The following is a 13,862-nucleotide window of genomic DNA, read 5'->3' on the forward strand; positions in this document are numbered from 1 at the left end:
GGATTGAGTTCAAGAAAGAAGCCACAATCTTTACCTTTATGAAATTGCCGTATATTCTCCATATAGGCAGAGAGGTTTTCAGCTACCAAGGTGACCAATGAATGATTGTGTTGAAGCTGGTTAATCAAGTCATGCCGATAAAACACGTGAGGACTTCTTTGGGTCTGGCTATAAAGAAAACATTTTTGTTAATCAGTACCCCTTGTGACATTCAGAAATTAATCACTTCATGGAGCTGGCATGATCACAATTGACCAAACGGTCTCTTTCTGTGCCTTAATGACTACAACATCATAACATTTTATAGTTGAAGTATGTGTCACAGCTAATAAAACAAACTACTACATATATTTTGGGCAGATCTATCTTCCTAATTCAAGGAGAGTGCAGAAGCACATATCACAAATCTCTCATAGCAAACAAAACCCACAGCTGTAGGTCGGGTGCATATTTCAAGATGCTTCAGTGAGAATGTGGAAAAGGCACACTGAGCTAGGAGAAAAATTAGAAAATACGATTGAAAATTTTAATGGGTTCCAAAGCATTAAGTTTTTGACGGGATGCTAAACTTTATATGGAGACTTCCAGAGGGATCCAATGTTGAGCCAAAGAAAATATTGCAGAAACCCAGTTGATCTGCAGGTGGGGAGGTTGAAGGCATTTTTCAGAACTGAAAATGCCACAATTGCAAATGATCTATTTGTCAGCACAGCTCCGAAGTCGTCATATTGGACTGGAAAAGTTAATTGTTTTTCGTTCCACAGATGCTGCCAGACCTGCTGAGTTTTTCCAGCACTTTGTTTTTATGGTAAATTGTCTTATTAGTTATAATGAGGTGAAGTTCAGAGCATTGGTTAAAAACCACAGATTTAATCATTCTGTCATTGAATTGGATGAAATTCAGGATTTAATGTTGGCATACAGTCTGACAGTATAGAGGCAGTGAGACAGTTGAAAAATGGAAGAGAAACAGAACTGGGTATAATAAGAATACATGCAAAAATTGACCATTTGCCTGTAGATAATACTTTATCTTTTCGGCAGCCACGGATAGGTTGGAATATCAAGTAATAATAGGTTGGAGTATCAAGCAGGTAAATGGAGGTACAAATTGACATTGACCTAATATGTGGCGCAACAGGTTGGATGGGCCGAATTACCTATTTATGTTGTTTTATACCACAAAAGGTGCTATGCAGGAGAGAAAAGATTCACAGATCAAGATTTACGAGCATCAAGTTGGTTGCTGGGGAACACAATAACCACACGAAGCTGGGTGACGCAAGACGACATTGTGGGGAGAACGGTGTGGTCAACTGATTCAAACATCATGGAATTAAGAGAGAACAAGGAGGGATGAACAACAGTTACCACGAGGGCAACAGTTAACAAGGGGCGAGGCCACATTGGATTTGGTACTGGGTAATGAACCCGGCCAGGTGTTAGATTTAGATGTAGGTGAGCACTTTGGTGATAGTGATCACAACTCGGTTATGTTTACTTTAGCAATGGGCAGGGATAGGTATATACCGCAAGGCAAGAATTATAGCTGGGGGAAAGCCAATTATGATGCTATTCGGCAAGATTTAGGAGGTATAGGATGGGGAAGGAAACTGCAGGGGATGGGTACAATCGAAATGTGAAGCTTTTTCAAGGAACAGCTACTGCGTGTCCTTGATAAGTATGTACCTGTCAGGCAGGGAGGAAGTTGTCGAGCAAGGGAGCCGTGGTTTACTAAGGAAGTTGAAGCACTTGTCAAGAGGAAGAAGAAGGCTTATGTTAGGATGAGACATGAAGGCTCAGTTAGGGCACTTGAGAGTTACAAGTTAGCCAGGAAGGACCTAAAGGGAGAGTTAAGAAGAGCGAGGAGAGGACACGAAAAGTCGTTGGCGGATAGGATCAAGGAAAACCCTAAGGCTTTCTATAGGTATATCAGGAACAAAAGAATGACTCGAGTAAGATTAGGGCCAATCAAGGATAGTAGTGGAAAGTTGTGTGTGGAATCAGAGGAGATAGGGGAAGCATTAAATGGATATTTTTCGTCAGTGTTTACACTGGAGAAAGACAATGTTGTCGAGGAGAACACTCAGGTTAAGTCGACCAGGCTAGATGGAATTGAGGTTCAAAAGGAGGAGGTGTTAGCAATTTTAGAAAATGTCAAAATAGACAAGTCCCCTGGGCCAGATGGGATTTATCCTAGGATTCTCTGGGAAGCCAGGGAGGAGATTGCTGAGCCTTTGTCCTTGATCTTTATGTCGTCTTTGTCGACAGGAATAGTGCCGGAAGACTGGAGGATAGCAAATGTTGTCCCCTTGTTCAAGAAGGGGAGTAGAGACAACCCTGGTAATTATAGACCTGTGAGCCTTACTTCGGTTGTGGGTAAAATGTTGGAAAAGGTTATAAGAGATAGGGTTTATAATCATCTTGAAAAGAACAAGTTGATTAGCGATACTCAACACGGTTTTGTGAAGGGTAGGTCATGTCTCACAAACCTTATTGAGTTTTTTGAGAAGGTGACCAAACAGGTGGATCAGGGTAAAGCTGTTGATGTGGTGTATATGGATTTCAGTAAGGCGTTTGATAAGGTTCCTCACGGTAGGCTATTGCAGAAAATAAGGAAGTATGGAATTAAAGGTGATTTAGCGGTTTGGATCAGTAATTGGCTAGCTGAAAGAAGACAGAGGGTGGTGGTTGATGGCAAATGTTCATCCTGGAGTTCAGTTACTAGTGGTGTACCGCAAGGATCTGTTTTGGGGCCACTGCTGTTTGTAATTTTTATAAATGACCTGGAAGAGGGTGTAGAAGGATGGGTTAGTAAATTTGCAGATGACACGAAGGTCGGTGGAGTTGTGGATAGTGCTGAAGGATGTTATAGGATACAGAGGGACATAGATAAGCTGCAGAGCTGGGCTGAGAGGTGGCAGATGGAGTTTAATGTGGAAAAGTGTGAGGTGGTTCACTTTGGAAGGAGTAACAGGAATGCAGAGTACTGGGCTAATGGCAAGATTCTTGGTAGTGTAGATGAACAGAGAGATCTCGGCATCCAGGTACATAAATCCCTGAAAGTTGCCACCCAGGTTAATAGGGCTGTTAAGAAGGCATATGGTGTGCTAGCCTTTATAAGCAGGGGGATTGAGTTTCGGAACCACAAGGTCATGCTGCAGCTGTACATAACTCTGGTGCGGCCACACCTGGAGTACTGCGTGCAGTTCTGGTCACCACATTATAGGAAGGATGTGGAAGCTTTGGAAAGGGTTCAGAGGAGATTTACTAGGATGTTGCCTGTTATGGAGGGAAGGTCTTACGAGGAAAGGCTCAGGGAATTGAAGTTGTTTTCGTTAGAGAGGAGAAGGCTGAGAGGTGACTTAATAGAGACATATAAGATAGTCAGAGGGTTAGATAGGGTGGACAGTGAGAGTCTTTTTCCTCGGATGGTGATGACCAATACGAGGGGACATAGCTTTAAATTGAGGGGTGAGAGATATAGGACAGATGTCAGAGGCAGTTTCTTTACTCAGAGAGTAGTAGGGGTGTGGAACGCCCTGCCTGCAATAGTAGTAGACTCGCCAACTTTAAGGGTATTTAAGTGGTCACTGGATAGACATATGGATGAAAATGGAATAGTGTAGGTCAGATAGGCTTCAGATGGTTTCACAGGTCGGCGCAACATCGAGGGCCGAAGGGCCCGTACTGCGCTGTAGTGTTCTATGTTCTATGTTCTAATTGTGCAATTTGTATAATTGCTTAGGACTATTTTGCTGTCACAAGGATGGAAATGGCATTGATGAGGATTTGAATACATTAAGTAAAACTACTTCCTCAGGTAATGGAATCCAGAACAAGTGGAGAGCACATTTAAAATTAGAGCTATGTCTCTTAGCAGTGAAATTATGATGCTCTTCTCCATACAAATGGGCAGCGAAATTCTGGAACTTCTCCAATAGGCTATGAATGAAGTATCAACTGTAATTGATAGATTTTTGTCAGATAATGGCATCAAGGGGTCAGAACCTCAGGGTAGTGTTTGAGGCCCAACCATTTTCTGCTACTTCATCAATGACCTTCCCTCCTATGGTCAGAAGTGGTATGTTCACTGATGACTGCACAATGTTCAGAATGAATTTCATTCATTCATTTCATTTGGGACTCCTCAGGGGCCGAAGCAGTCGATGTCCAAATGCAGCAAGTCCCGGACATTTTCAGGTTTGTGCTGACAAGTGGCAATTAACATTCACGCCACACAAGTGTCAGGCAATGACCAACTCAAACAAGAAAAGAACTAACCATTGCCATAGACATTCAATGGCATTACCATCAATGAATCCCCCACCATCAACGTCCTGGGGGGGCTACCATTGACCAGAAACTAAACTGGACTAGCAGTGCAGGTAAAGGCTAGGAATCCTCCGGCGAGTAACTCACCTCCTGACTCCCCAAAGCCTGTCCACCATCTATAACAAGTCAGGAGTGTAATGAAATACTCCCCACTGGATGAGTGCAGCTGCAGCTCCAACAACATTTGAGAAGCTTGACACCGTCCAGGACAAAGCTGCCTGCTTGATTGCTGCCCCTTCCACAAACATTCACTCCCTCCATGGCCAACAAATTGTGGTAGCAGTGTGTACCATCTACAAGATGCACTGTGGGAATTCACCAAGGTTCCTTCGCAGCACTTTCCAAATCCACGACCATTTAGAAAGACAAGAGCAGCCGATACTCAGGAACACCATTACCTGGTGGTTCCCCTCCAAGTTACTTACCATTCTGACTTGGAAATATATAGCCGTTCCTTCAGTGTCACTGATTCAAAATCCTGGAATACCCTCCCCAACAGCACTGTAGGTGCACCTACACCCCAGGGTCTGCAGCAGTACGAGGCAGCAGCTCACCACCACCTTCTGAAGGGCAACTAGGGATGGACACTAAATGCTGGCCAAGCCAGTGACACCCACATCACGTAAATGGATAAATAAAAAGAACAATTGCAAGTAAATAGAAATGAGGGAGCAATTGGCCATGAGCTGACTGAATGACAAAAGAGGCTTGCGGTGCCAAATGGCCTTTGCATATTTGTACATTGATCGGGATGGAAGTAGGTGGTGGTGTTCAGCGTCTCAAAAGAAAAAGGCTGAAGTTAGGGAGCTCTCCCGATCAACCCCTTTCAGAATCCAGAAGTCACTATTGAGTTAGCCCTCAAGCCTCGCCTTTTCTAAAGAACTGAGCCCCATCCTTGCTGATAGGTATCTCTTCGTGGTTCTGGGATTATCCTCATGAATAATTTTTGCTCTTTTGCCAGTTCCTTAATAGACTATAATATGGAGACTGGAACTGTGTCCAATCTTCCAATGGTGCAAACAAAGTCCAATAAATGCTGAGTATAATTCTTCTGCTTTTCAATTCCAGCACTTTGTAACTGAAGCCCAGTGCTTTGTTTGCTTTTGTTATGGCTAGTGCTGCAAATTTTAATGATTTGCAAAGCTGTACCCCCTCCATCTCTTTGCCTCCACCCTATCCAAGAATTATGTGTCCTTCTGATACTTCCTGCCAAAAAGTATTCTGAAATCATGGAATGGTTACAGCACAGGAGGGTAATCAGCTCAACAAGTCTGCAACAGCTGAATGCACGAGCTACTCAGCTAGTCCTACTCCCCCATAGCCACGCCAATATTTTTCAATTCAGATAACTATCTGAAGAGACATATCAGGATGTATCATGGTATCACCCAAACTTAGCCAAGTTGTGGATACAAGTTTGAAAAATGCTTGTAATTAAAAGCTAGAATGGATGTAGTAGGGCAGTTATTTTTAAAAATGTTTAGGTCACGTCCCGCAGGTGCCAGGAGGGACACGGAACGATCAGTCACAGCGTTCCCGTAGCAGCCAACTGCTTCGTCTGGCTTTTTTATTGAAAATGGCAGGTGCTGCTGCCTTTTAAACAAGGCTATGAGCAGTCTTCTGGTCATAAGGGGCAGCAGTGAGCAGGTCATGAATCCTGCATGTACACTTGACGTCAAACGCCATGTACATGCTTTTGCCATCAAATCATGGAGAACAGCTCCTTCCATTTTCTAGCTGCTGGCAAGCAAAGCAAGAGGACTGTGAAAATGAATCCTTTCTTACAAGAAAAAAATGGCCAGAGACACAAATAAGCAGCGCACCTACGAGCCAGGTTTTCTCATCCGAATCTGAAGAGAGCTGCTCAGGAGTGTGGGGGCAGTGCTAGTGTTAGATCTGCACAGAGCTCCAGGTGTTTTGGTGAATACCCAACAAAGAAAAAACTGAACTTGGAAACAAAGCAGTATAAAGATGATTTCTGGAGGTACGGATTTGTCAGTTGTGCCAATGCAAATAAGGATACAAAATTTGATGTCTGCTGTCTGCAGGCAAGTACAGGCAAATGAGAGGAGAAGTTTCAGGTTTTGAAAGAGTGCTGGGAGAAAAACCTGTTTTGAGGTTGAGACCCCAGAGGCTTTGTTGACTCCAAATGAAAAGACAACGCTGCTGTACCTGAACTGTGACAGCACATTAAAAACACGCCAAAAGGACTTCCAGTAACGGGGATGTACTGAGAGGTCGCACATCAGGCGGCTCTCCACCCACAAAACAGACACATTTTGGCCCCAAAACGCCTGTAAACGAAGCAAATCATCCCCACACCACCAACAAACCGAAGAGAGAGGAAAGATGCCAAATAACTGCCAGTCCAGAGGATGAGTGGAGGCCAGTAGTGAGAACAGCCTGAACAAACAGCAATCGGCCATGCCGACCAGCGCTCGAAGTGGCGAAACTCTGATTTCACGGAGCGAGCGGAAGCGACCCGCCGCACGAGAATCCCCCCCTCACCAGGGTAAGGATGGAGGACGTTCCTATCATGAGAGTCGAGGGAATACAGATGAGATGAAGTCAGGCATACAAGCTGCGGTGAAGGGTGTGGTGGCCAATGCTCTGGCAAACATACAGATGGTCATGGACAAAGCCGAAAAGTAACAAGAAGCCCATGAGGCAACAATTAAAGATCTGAAAAGGGTTGCAACAGACTGAGCTATCGAATCATCGCCCTGGAAAAGGAGGTGGCAAGGCTGTAGCGTGATAAGGCAACCCGAGAGGAAAGATGGAGGATCAGGAGAGCCGGTCGAGGCAGCAGAACCTGCGAATCATGGACCTACCAGAGGGGATCGAAGGTAGGAACCCCACAGACTATGTGATCCAAATGCTGGGTAACCTGGTGGGAAGGGAAAGCTTCCCCAACCCACCAGAAATCGGCAGGGCGCAGCGGTTGCTCCAACCAAAGCCCAAAACGAGGGAACAGCCAAGGGCGATATTTGCAACGGTACCAGGACCGAGAGAAAATCTTGCGCGGGGCCAGGCAGTCCAGAAACTGCAGCTGGGCAGGTCACAAGATCCAGATCTACCAGGACATTTGGGCTGACCTGGCCAAAAACCAGGCTGAATTTAACAAAGCGGAGTAAGATTCGGAATGCTGTACCTAGCCACACTCAGGGTGACATATCAAGGCAGTGAACACTTTTTCATGGTCCCTGCAGACCCTGACATGTCCGTCACAGAGAATGGCCTGGATAAACGACAGCAGGGGCAGAAGAGCCCGCAGAATGAGACTTTGATAACGCAATGTTTTAACAAAACAATGCCTCTCCCTTTTACAGTCTGTACAGCCAACAGACCATTGCCACAGCGACCTCTTCACGTGGGAGTTCACTGCCTCGTTTTGGGGACGAGAGCAAGAGAGGGAAGGATGATCTCAGTCCAGTACCGCACAGGGCAAGGTGGGGAAATGGTGGATAGGGAGCCCACAGATCAGGCAACAAGAGGTAGTGCGACAACTCCCGGAAGGAGGGGCCACCACATTAGCGAGATAGCTAGCACCGAATTCAGAGGAAGAAGGCGCCTGACCGGGGGGGGGGGGGGGAATCAGAGAAGGAGAAATTAGCTACGGGATGGGAGGGGAAGATGACCAGAGGATGGGGGGGGCACCGTAAGGGAGAAATAGGTGAAAAACATGGAGGGCATTAGACGGGCAACAACCGGCCACATGTAGCGACTTGGAACAAAATGGCACTGCAAGCAACCACTTGGGAAGGTCCCTGAACAAAGGGAAGCCCCGGAGTGTAGGGGCTCATTCACATGGCGAAAGCACAGTTGGCGGCAATGTCGGATGCCCCCTGGACAAAGGGAAATCCCGGAACGCAGGGGCCCAACCTCATAGGGAGAACAGTGACCACTTTGGATGGCCTCCTTACGAAGGGAACCGCAGAGTGCAGGGGTGTGTCCACCAGGTAACTATGATTGATCCTACAAGAGTGGGAGAACAATAAAAACCCCATCAGGAAAGTCACCTGGAATGTTAGGGGGCTTAACAGCCCAGTGAGAAGATCCAATGTCTTTGCCCACCTGAGAAACATGGTAGGCGACAGTCTGCCTCCAAGAGACTTACCCGAGGGAGAAAGACCAACTGCGGTTAAGGAAGAGCTGGGTGGGATAGACTACCATTCCTGCTATGAGACAAGGGCCAGGGAGTTAGCCATTTTGCCAAATAAGAGGACGATGTACATGGCAACAAAGGCGGTTACAGACCCGGGGGGTGGGAAGAGAGAGAGAGAGAGAGAGAGGGCGAGAGAGAGAGAGACTGGATGTGCCAGTGTGGGGGAAGATAGGAAACAGGGCTTGCAAGAACGGCTAGAACTGGGAGAGGTCATGGAGAGTATTAGTTCCATGCAGGCGGGGAAGGCACCGGGACCAGACGGTTTCCCGGCAGACTTCTACAAATGATTTGTGACAGCATTGGCTCCACATCTGCAGGAGATGTTCATAGACTCACCGGTGACGGGCACACTGCCGCCTACGCTAGTACAAGTCTCAATCTCCCTGATACCTAAAAAAAGACAAATATCCAGCAGAACGCAGTTCTTACAGACCCATCTCGCAACTAAACGTAGACTCAAAATACTGGCCAAGTTCCAAGCCAAAAGGCTGGAGGGCTGCGTACCGGAAGTGGTTGCAGAAGACCATGTGGGCTTTGTCAAGGGTAGACAGCGAATTTTGATCTGGCGCCTTTATCACTGCTGCAGTTCAGGACAGCAAAGAATTGAAAAGGGATCCGGAGGAGAGGCAGAGAGCAGAGTCTCGCTCTATGCAGATGACCTGCCCCTCTACATCTCGGACCCGTAAAGCAACATGGAAGGAATCATGCCGCTGTAGCCACCTGGGGTGGCCACGTCCCGATTACAAAATGGACACTTGCAGAGAAGGAATGTAAAATTGGACAATTCTAAGAAAGCAAGCAGGTGCAAGGTTGTCTGTGGATTGAAGTTTGCAGCTCCCAGACAAGACCGATACTGCAAAGCCATTAGCATACTAATGAGCTATCTCCAGGGACAAAAGAGAAACAATTAAGCAAACGACACCCCGGCGCCAGTGGAGACGAAAACAGAAGCAGGCCAGCGATCAGGCAACCACCACTTTATTGGAGAAGATCAATACCGATGATTAGGATATGGTCCAACTAATTGGGGCCAAGTTCAAGGCCGACCCAAAAGCGCGCGAAGCCCCTTTGGGGTATAAGAGGAAGCCTCCAAGCAAGAATTGTCCTTCTTGGTCTTGGCTCTCAGCAGAGAGAGACCTGCCTAACAGCTGCACCAGACAAGTAAATCCAAAGTCAACGCACGCTACGAAATAGAAGCTCCTAGCTACTATTCAATACAGGTTCGATGCCAGCAACCTCAGAACCGGACAACGGCCATTGTTCCTCTGACTGAGTGGGTACCCGAAGCGAAGTATAGGCTTTTAGTAGTAGTGATAGTTTAGTTAGTAGAATTTGTGCATGAGTGAAATTGACTGTGTGTAAATAAATGAGCATTGGTTTTGAACTTACTAACTGGTGTATCGAGTCTTTGATCAGTATACGGTTTTGAACCTTGTGGCGGTATCAAAAATATACCTGGCAATTGAACCCCTGGCTATGGCGCTGAGGGAGTCGAGGAACTGGAGGGGGCTGGTGCAGGGTGGGGAGGAGCACCGAGTGTCGCTCTATGCAGATGACCTATTGTTGTATGTGGCGGACCCGGTGGGGGGAATGCCGGAGGTGATGAGGATTCTCCGGGAATTTGGGGACTTTTCAGGGTACAAGCTCAACTTTGGGAAGAGCGAGTTGTTTGCGCGGGGGGGGGGGGGGGGGGGGGGGGGATTGGTAGGCTCCAATTGAGGAGCTTTAGGTACTTGGGGGTGCGTGTGGCCAGGAGCTGGTGGAGCAAATGGAGGAGGAGTTTAAGAGGTGGAACATGTTGCCGCTGTCTCTGGCGGGTAGGGTGCAGTCAGTCAAGCGGACAGTGCTTCCGAGATTTCTGTTCCTGTTTCAGTGCCTCCCCATCCTTATCCTGAAGGCCTTTTTCAGACAGGTTAACAGGAGCATTACGGGGTTTGTGTGGACACATGGGACCCCGAGGATGGGGAGGGTGTCCTTGGAGCGGGGTAGGGATATGGGGGGGCTGGCACTGCCCAACCTCTGTGGGTACTATTGGGCTGCCAATGCAGCGATGGTGCGTGAGTGGGTGATTTGGAGGGGGGGGGGCATGGAAGAGGATGGAGATAGCCTCCTGTGTGGGCACGAGCCTGGAGGCGCTGGAGACGGCGCCGCTGCCGTTCCCTCCAATGAGGTATACCACGAGCCCGGTGGTGGTGGCTACCCTCAAAATTTGGGGGCAATGGAGGCGGCATAGGGGGGAGGTGGGGGCCTCGATGGGATCCCCGATACGGGGGAACCACCGGTTTGTTCCGGGAAGAATTGATGGCGGGTTCCTGAGTTGGCACAGGGCAGGTATCAGGAGGTTTGGGGACCTGTTTATAGATGGGAAATCTGCGATCCTGGGTGAGCTGGAGAGGAAGTTCGGGCTACCCCCCGGGGAACGCCTTTCGGTACATGCAGGTGAGCGCGTTTGTCAGGCGGCAGGGTTCTCTCTGCTGCCGCCGCGTGGGGTCCAGGACAGGGTGCTCTCGGGGGTGTGGGTTGGGGAGGATCTCGGCGGCGTACCAAGTGATGCAGGAGATGGACAAGGCCTCGGTTGAGGAGTTGAAGGGTAAATGGGAGGAGGAGCTGGGTGAGGAGATTGAGATGGGGACGTGGGCGGACGCCCTGGGGAGGGTGAACTCCTCCTCTTCTTGTGCGAGGCTTGGCCTCATACAGTTTAAGGTGCTGCACAGGGCTCACATGACCGGGACAAGGATGAGCCGGTTCTTTGGGAGTGAGGACAGGTGTATTAGGTGCTCTGGGAGCCCAGCAAATCATGCCCATATGTTCTGGGCATGTCCAGCATTGGGGGAATTTTGGAAGGGCGTGGCAGGGACGTTGTTGAGGGTGGTAGGATCCAGGGTCAATCCGGGCTGGGGGCTCGCAGTATTTGGGGTTGCGGAGGAGCCAGGAGTGCAGGAGGCGAAAGAGGCCGGTGTTCTGGCATTTGCGTCCTGGTAGCCCGGCGGAGGATTCTTCTTCAGTGGAAGGACGCGAGGTCCCCAAGCGTGGAGGCCTGGGTCAACGACATGGCAGGGTTTCTCAAGCTAGAGAAGGTGAAATTTGCCCTAAGGGGATCAGTGCAGGGGTTTTTCAGGAGGTGGCAGCCATTCCTGGACTTCCTGGCAGAACGATAGAAACAGGCCAGCAGCAACCGGGGGGGGGGGGCTGTCTTGTCTATTGAAGGGACGGGCAGGTGTTTTGGGGGAATGATGGGTGTTAGTTTATCTCTTCCACTGTGTATGCGCCCGGGGGGGGGGCTGTTCTTTGTATATAAATTTTTTTTAAATTCAGTCTTTTATTTTTGTTGAAATTATGCAAACATTTGAATAAAATTATTTTTTTTTAAAAAAGGAAAATATACCTGGCGACTCTTGAGCAAGCATAATTAGAATTAAGGACGGCGACCATATTAACCGCCATAAACAGAGCCAATTAAGGAGAGAGCATAACAAGCAACACCGCTCTTGAAAGAGTTTGGAGCCTTCGCGGGCTACAAAACTTAACTTGAACAAAAGCGAGAACTTCCCAGTGAACCCGCAAGGGGGCGGGGCAGAGCTGGCCGTTTAAACCGGCCCGGCACAAATTCCGCTAACTGGGGATCCAAATCGCTCACAACTGGACAGGGATCCAGAGGTGGAACCTGACGGAGGAATTTAAAAAGGACCTGCAGATATGGAACGCACACTCACTCTCCCCGGCGTGGAGGGTGCAGCCAATCAAAATAAATGTACAGCCCAGGTTCCTCTTCCTTAAGGGGTGGATAAAGGAGCCAGAAGCTGATAGGCAGTAGAGCGCTGCAGGAGGGGCAGCCGGACAAGGCGCTCAAGTTCATGCATAAGGCGGAGAAGCTGTACCCTTCCGTGGAGGCGAAAGGTGAGGCTGCGGGAGAAGGAGAGCGTTTGCATCTGCTGCAAAAGGAAAGAGAGGCGCCGAGGCGGAGGAGGGCTCCTGCAGAGGGACCTTCCTCGGGGCCTAGCCACGGTGACACTCTCATCCCCACCTAATAAATATTCAACAAGTCTAGTGGTGGTAGCAATACGCCAGTCGTGGAACCAACTGCCACAGCATTTCGAGCTAACCGAGATGTCCGATAAAGCCCTCATCTGCAACAACCACAAGTTCACGCCGGCGACCATGGACATCTCCTTCAAAAGGTGAAGACAGGACCAGGGGGTGCTGACAGTTAGGTACTTGTACACCAACAACAGGTTAGCAACGCTCGAAGAACTGAAAGATTCCAGCTGATGAGTGGGGGAACAAACTTAGGTACCTGCAACTCAACAGCTTCCTACGAAGGGAAACAAAGACATACCCACAACCACCGGGACAATCACTGCTAGATGACCTGCTGGACGTGGACATCTTGGGGAAATGGAACTGTGGTGACATGTACGGGCGACTGCTAAGGAGGGCCAACACCCAACTGGATGAGACAAAGGAGAAGTGGGAGGACGACTTGAGGTTTGAAATAGGGTGGGGCCTCTGGGACGAAGCAGAGTCTGCACAGGGTCAACTCCACCTCCACATGCGCAAGGCTAAGCCTAATGCAGCTAAAAGTGGTACACACTTAACCAGAGCCCGAATGAGCAGGTTCTTCCCGGAGGTAGAGGACAGATGAGAATGGTGCCCGGCCAATCATTCTCATATGTTCCAGCCATGCCCCAGACATGCTGGGTACTGGACATCCTCCTTTGAAGCAATGTCCGAAGTAGTGGCGATGAGGGTGGAGCCACGTCTGGCAGTTTTCAGGGTATCAGAACAGCCAGATCACTTCATGGGGAGGAGGGCCGATGGCCTTGCCTTTGACTCCCTAATCACCCACCAGAGAATCCTGCTTGGTTGGCCGTCAGTAGCACCATCCAAAGCTGCGGGCTGGCTGTTTCTGACCTGTCGGAATTTCAGCAAATGAAGAAAATTAAATTTGCCATCCGAGGAGCGGAAGAAGGTTTTCACAAAATGTGTGAGCCATTCACTCGGTTGTTCCAAGACCTGTTTGGAGTCAACAACTAGGAAGCCAAAGATCAGGAAGGAGTAGCCACAACACATTGGTTGGGGGGGGGGGGGGGGGGGGGGGGGGGCAACAGCTAGGATCAGCTACGCCCAACAAAGGAACCAGAAAACACATGGGGTGTCGGGGCAACAACCTGAACCAAAGGAAGAAAAGCAAAGGGAAAACTGGTGGGGAGAATAACGCAGGGGGCCACAATTACCACGGCAAACACTGCAAGGAAGGAATAAACGAAAAGGAAGGGAAAACTGTGGTGTATTTATGTAAATAGCCAAAACCGATCTTAGTGTAAATAGTTCTACTTTCACTTGTTATATATTTTCCTGTTTA

The 13,862-nt window shown here is 48.6% G+C and overlaps 1 protein-coding gene across 5 annotated transcripts in view; it reads right to left on the reverse strand.

Annotated features, from left to right (window-relative positions):
- Window positions 1-13,862, reverse strand: part of usp9 (ubiquitin specific peptidase 9) — a 379,823-nt gene that overhangs the window by 220,935 nt on the left and 145,026 nt on the right. For all 5 annotated transcript variants that reach the window (XM_038802114.1, XM_038802113.1, XM_038802112.1 and 2 more), the window contains exon 14: window positions 35-168. In XM_038802114.1, coding sequence (XP_038658042.1) covers window positions 35-168 — 134 coding nt within the window. The remainder of the gene's footprint in view (window positions 1-34; window positions 169-13,862) is intronic.

The sequence above is a fragment of the Scyliorhinus canicula genome, chromosome 7, assembly GCF_902713615.1.
Source record: "Scyliorhinus canicula chromosome 7, sScyCan1.1, whole genome shotgun sequence".
NCBI lineage: Eukaryota > Metazoa > Chordata > Chondrichthyes > Carcharhiniformes > Scyliorhinidae > Scyliorhinus > Scyliorhinus canicula.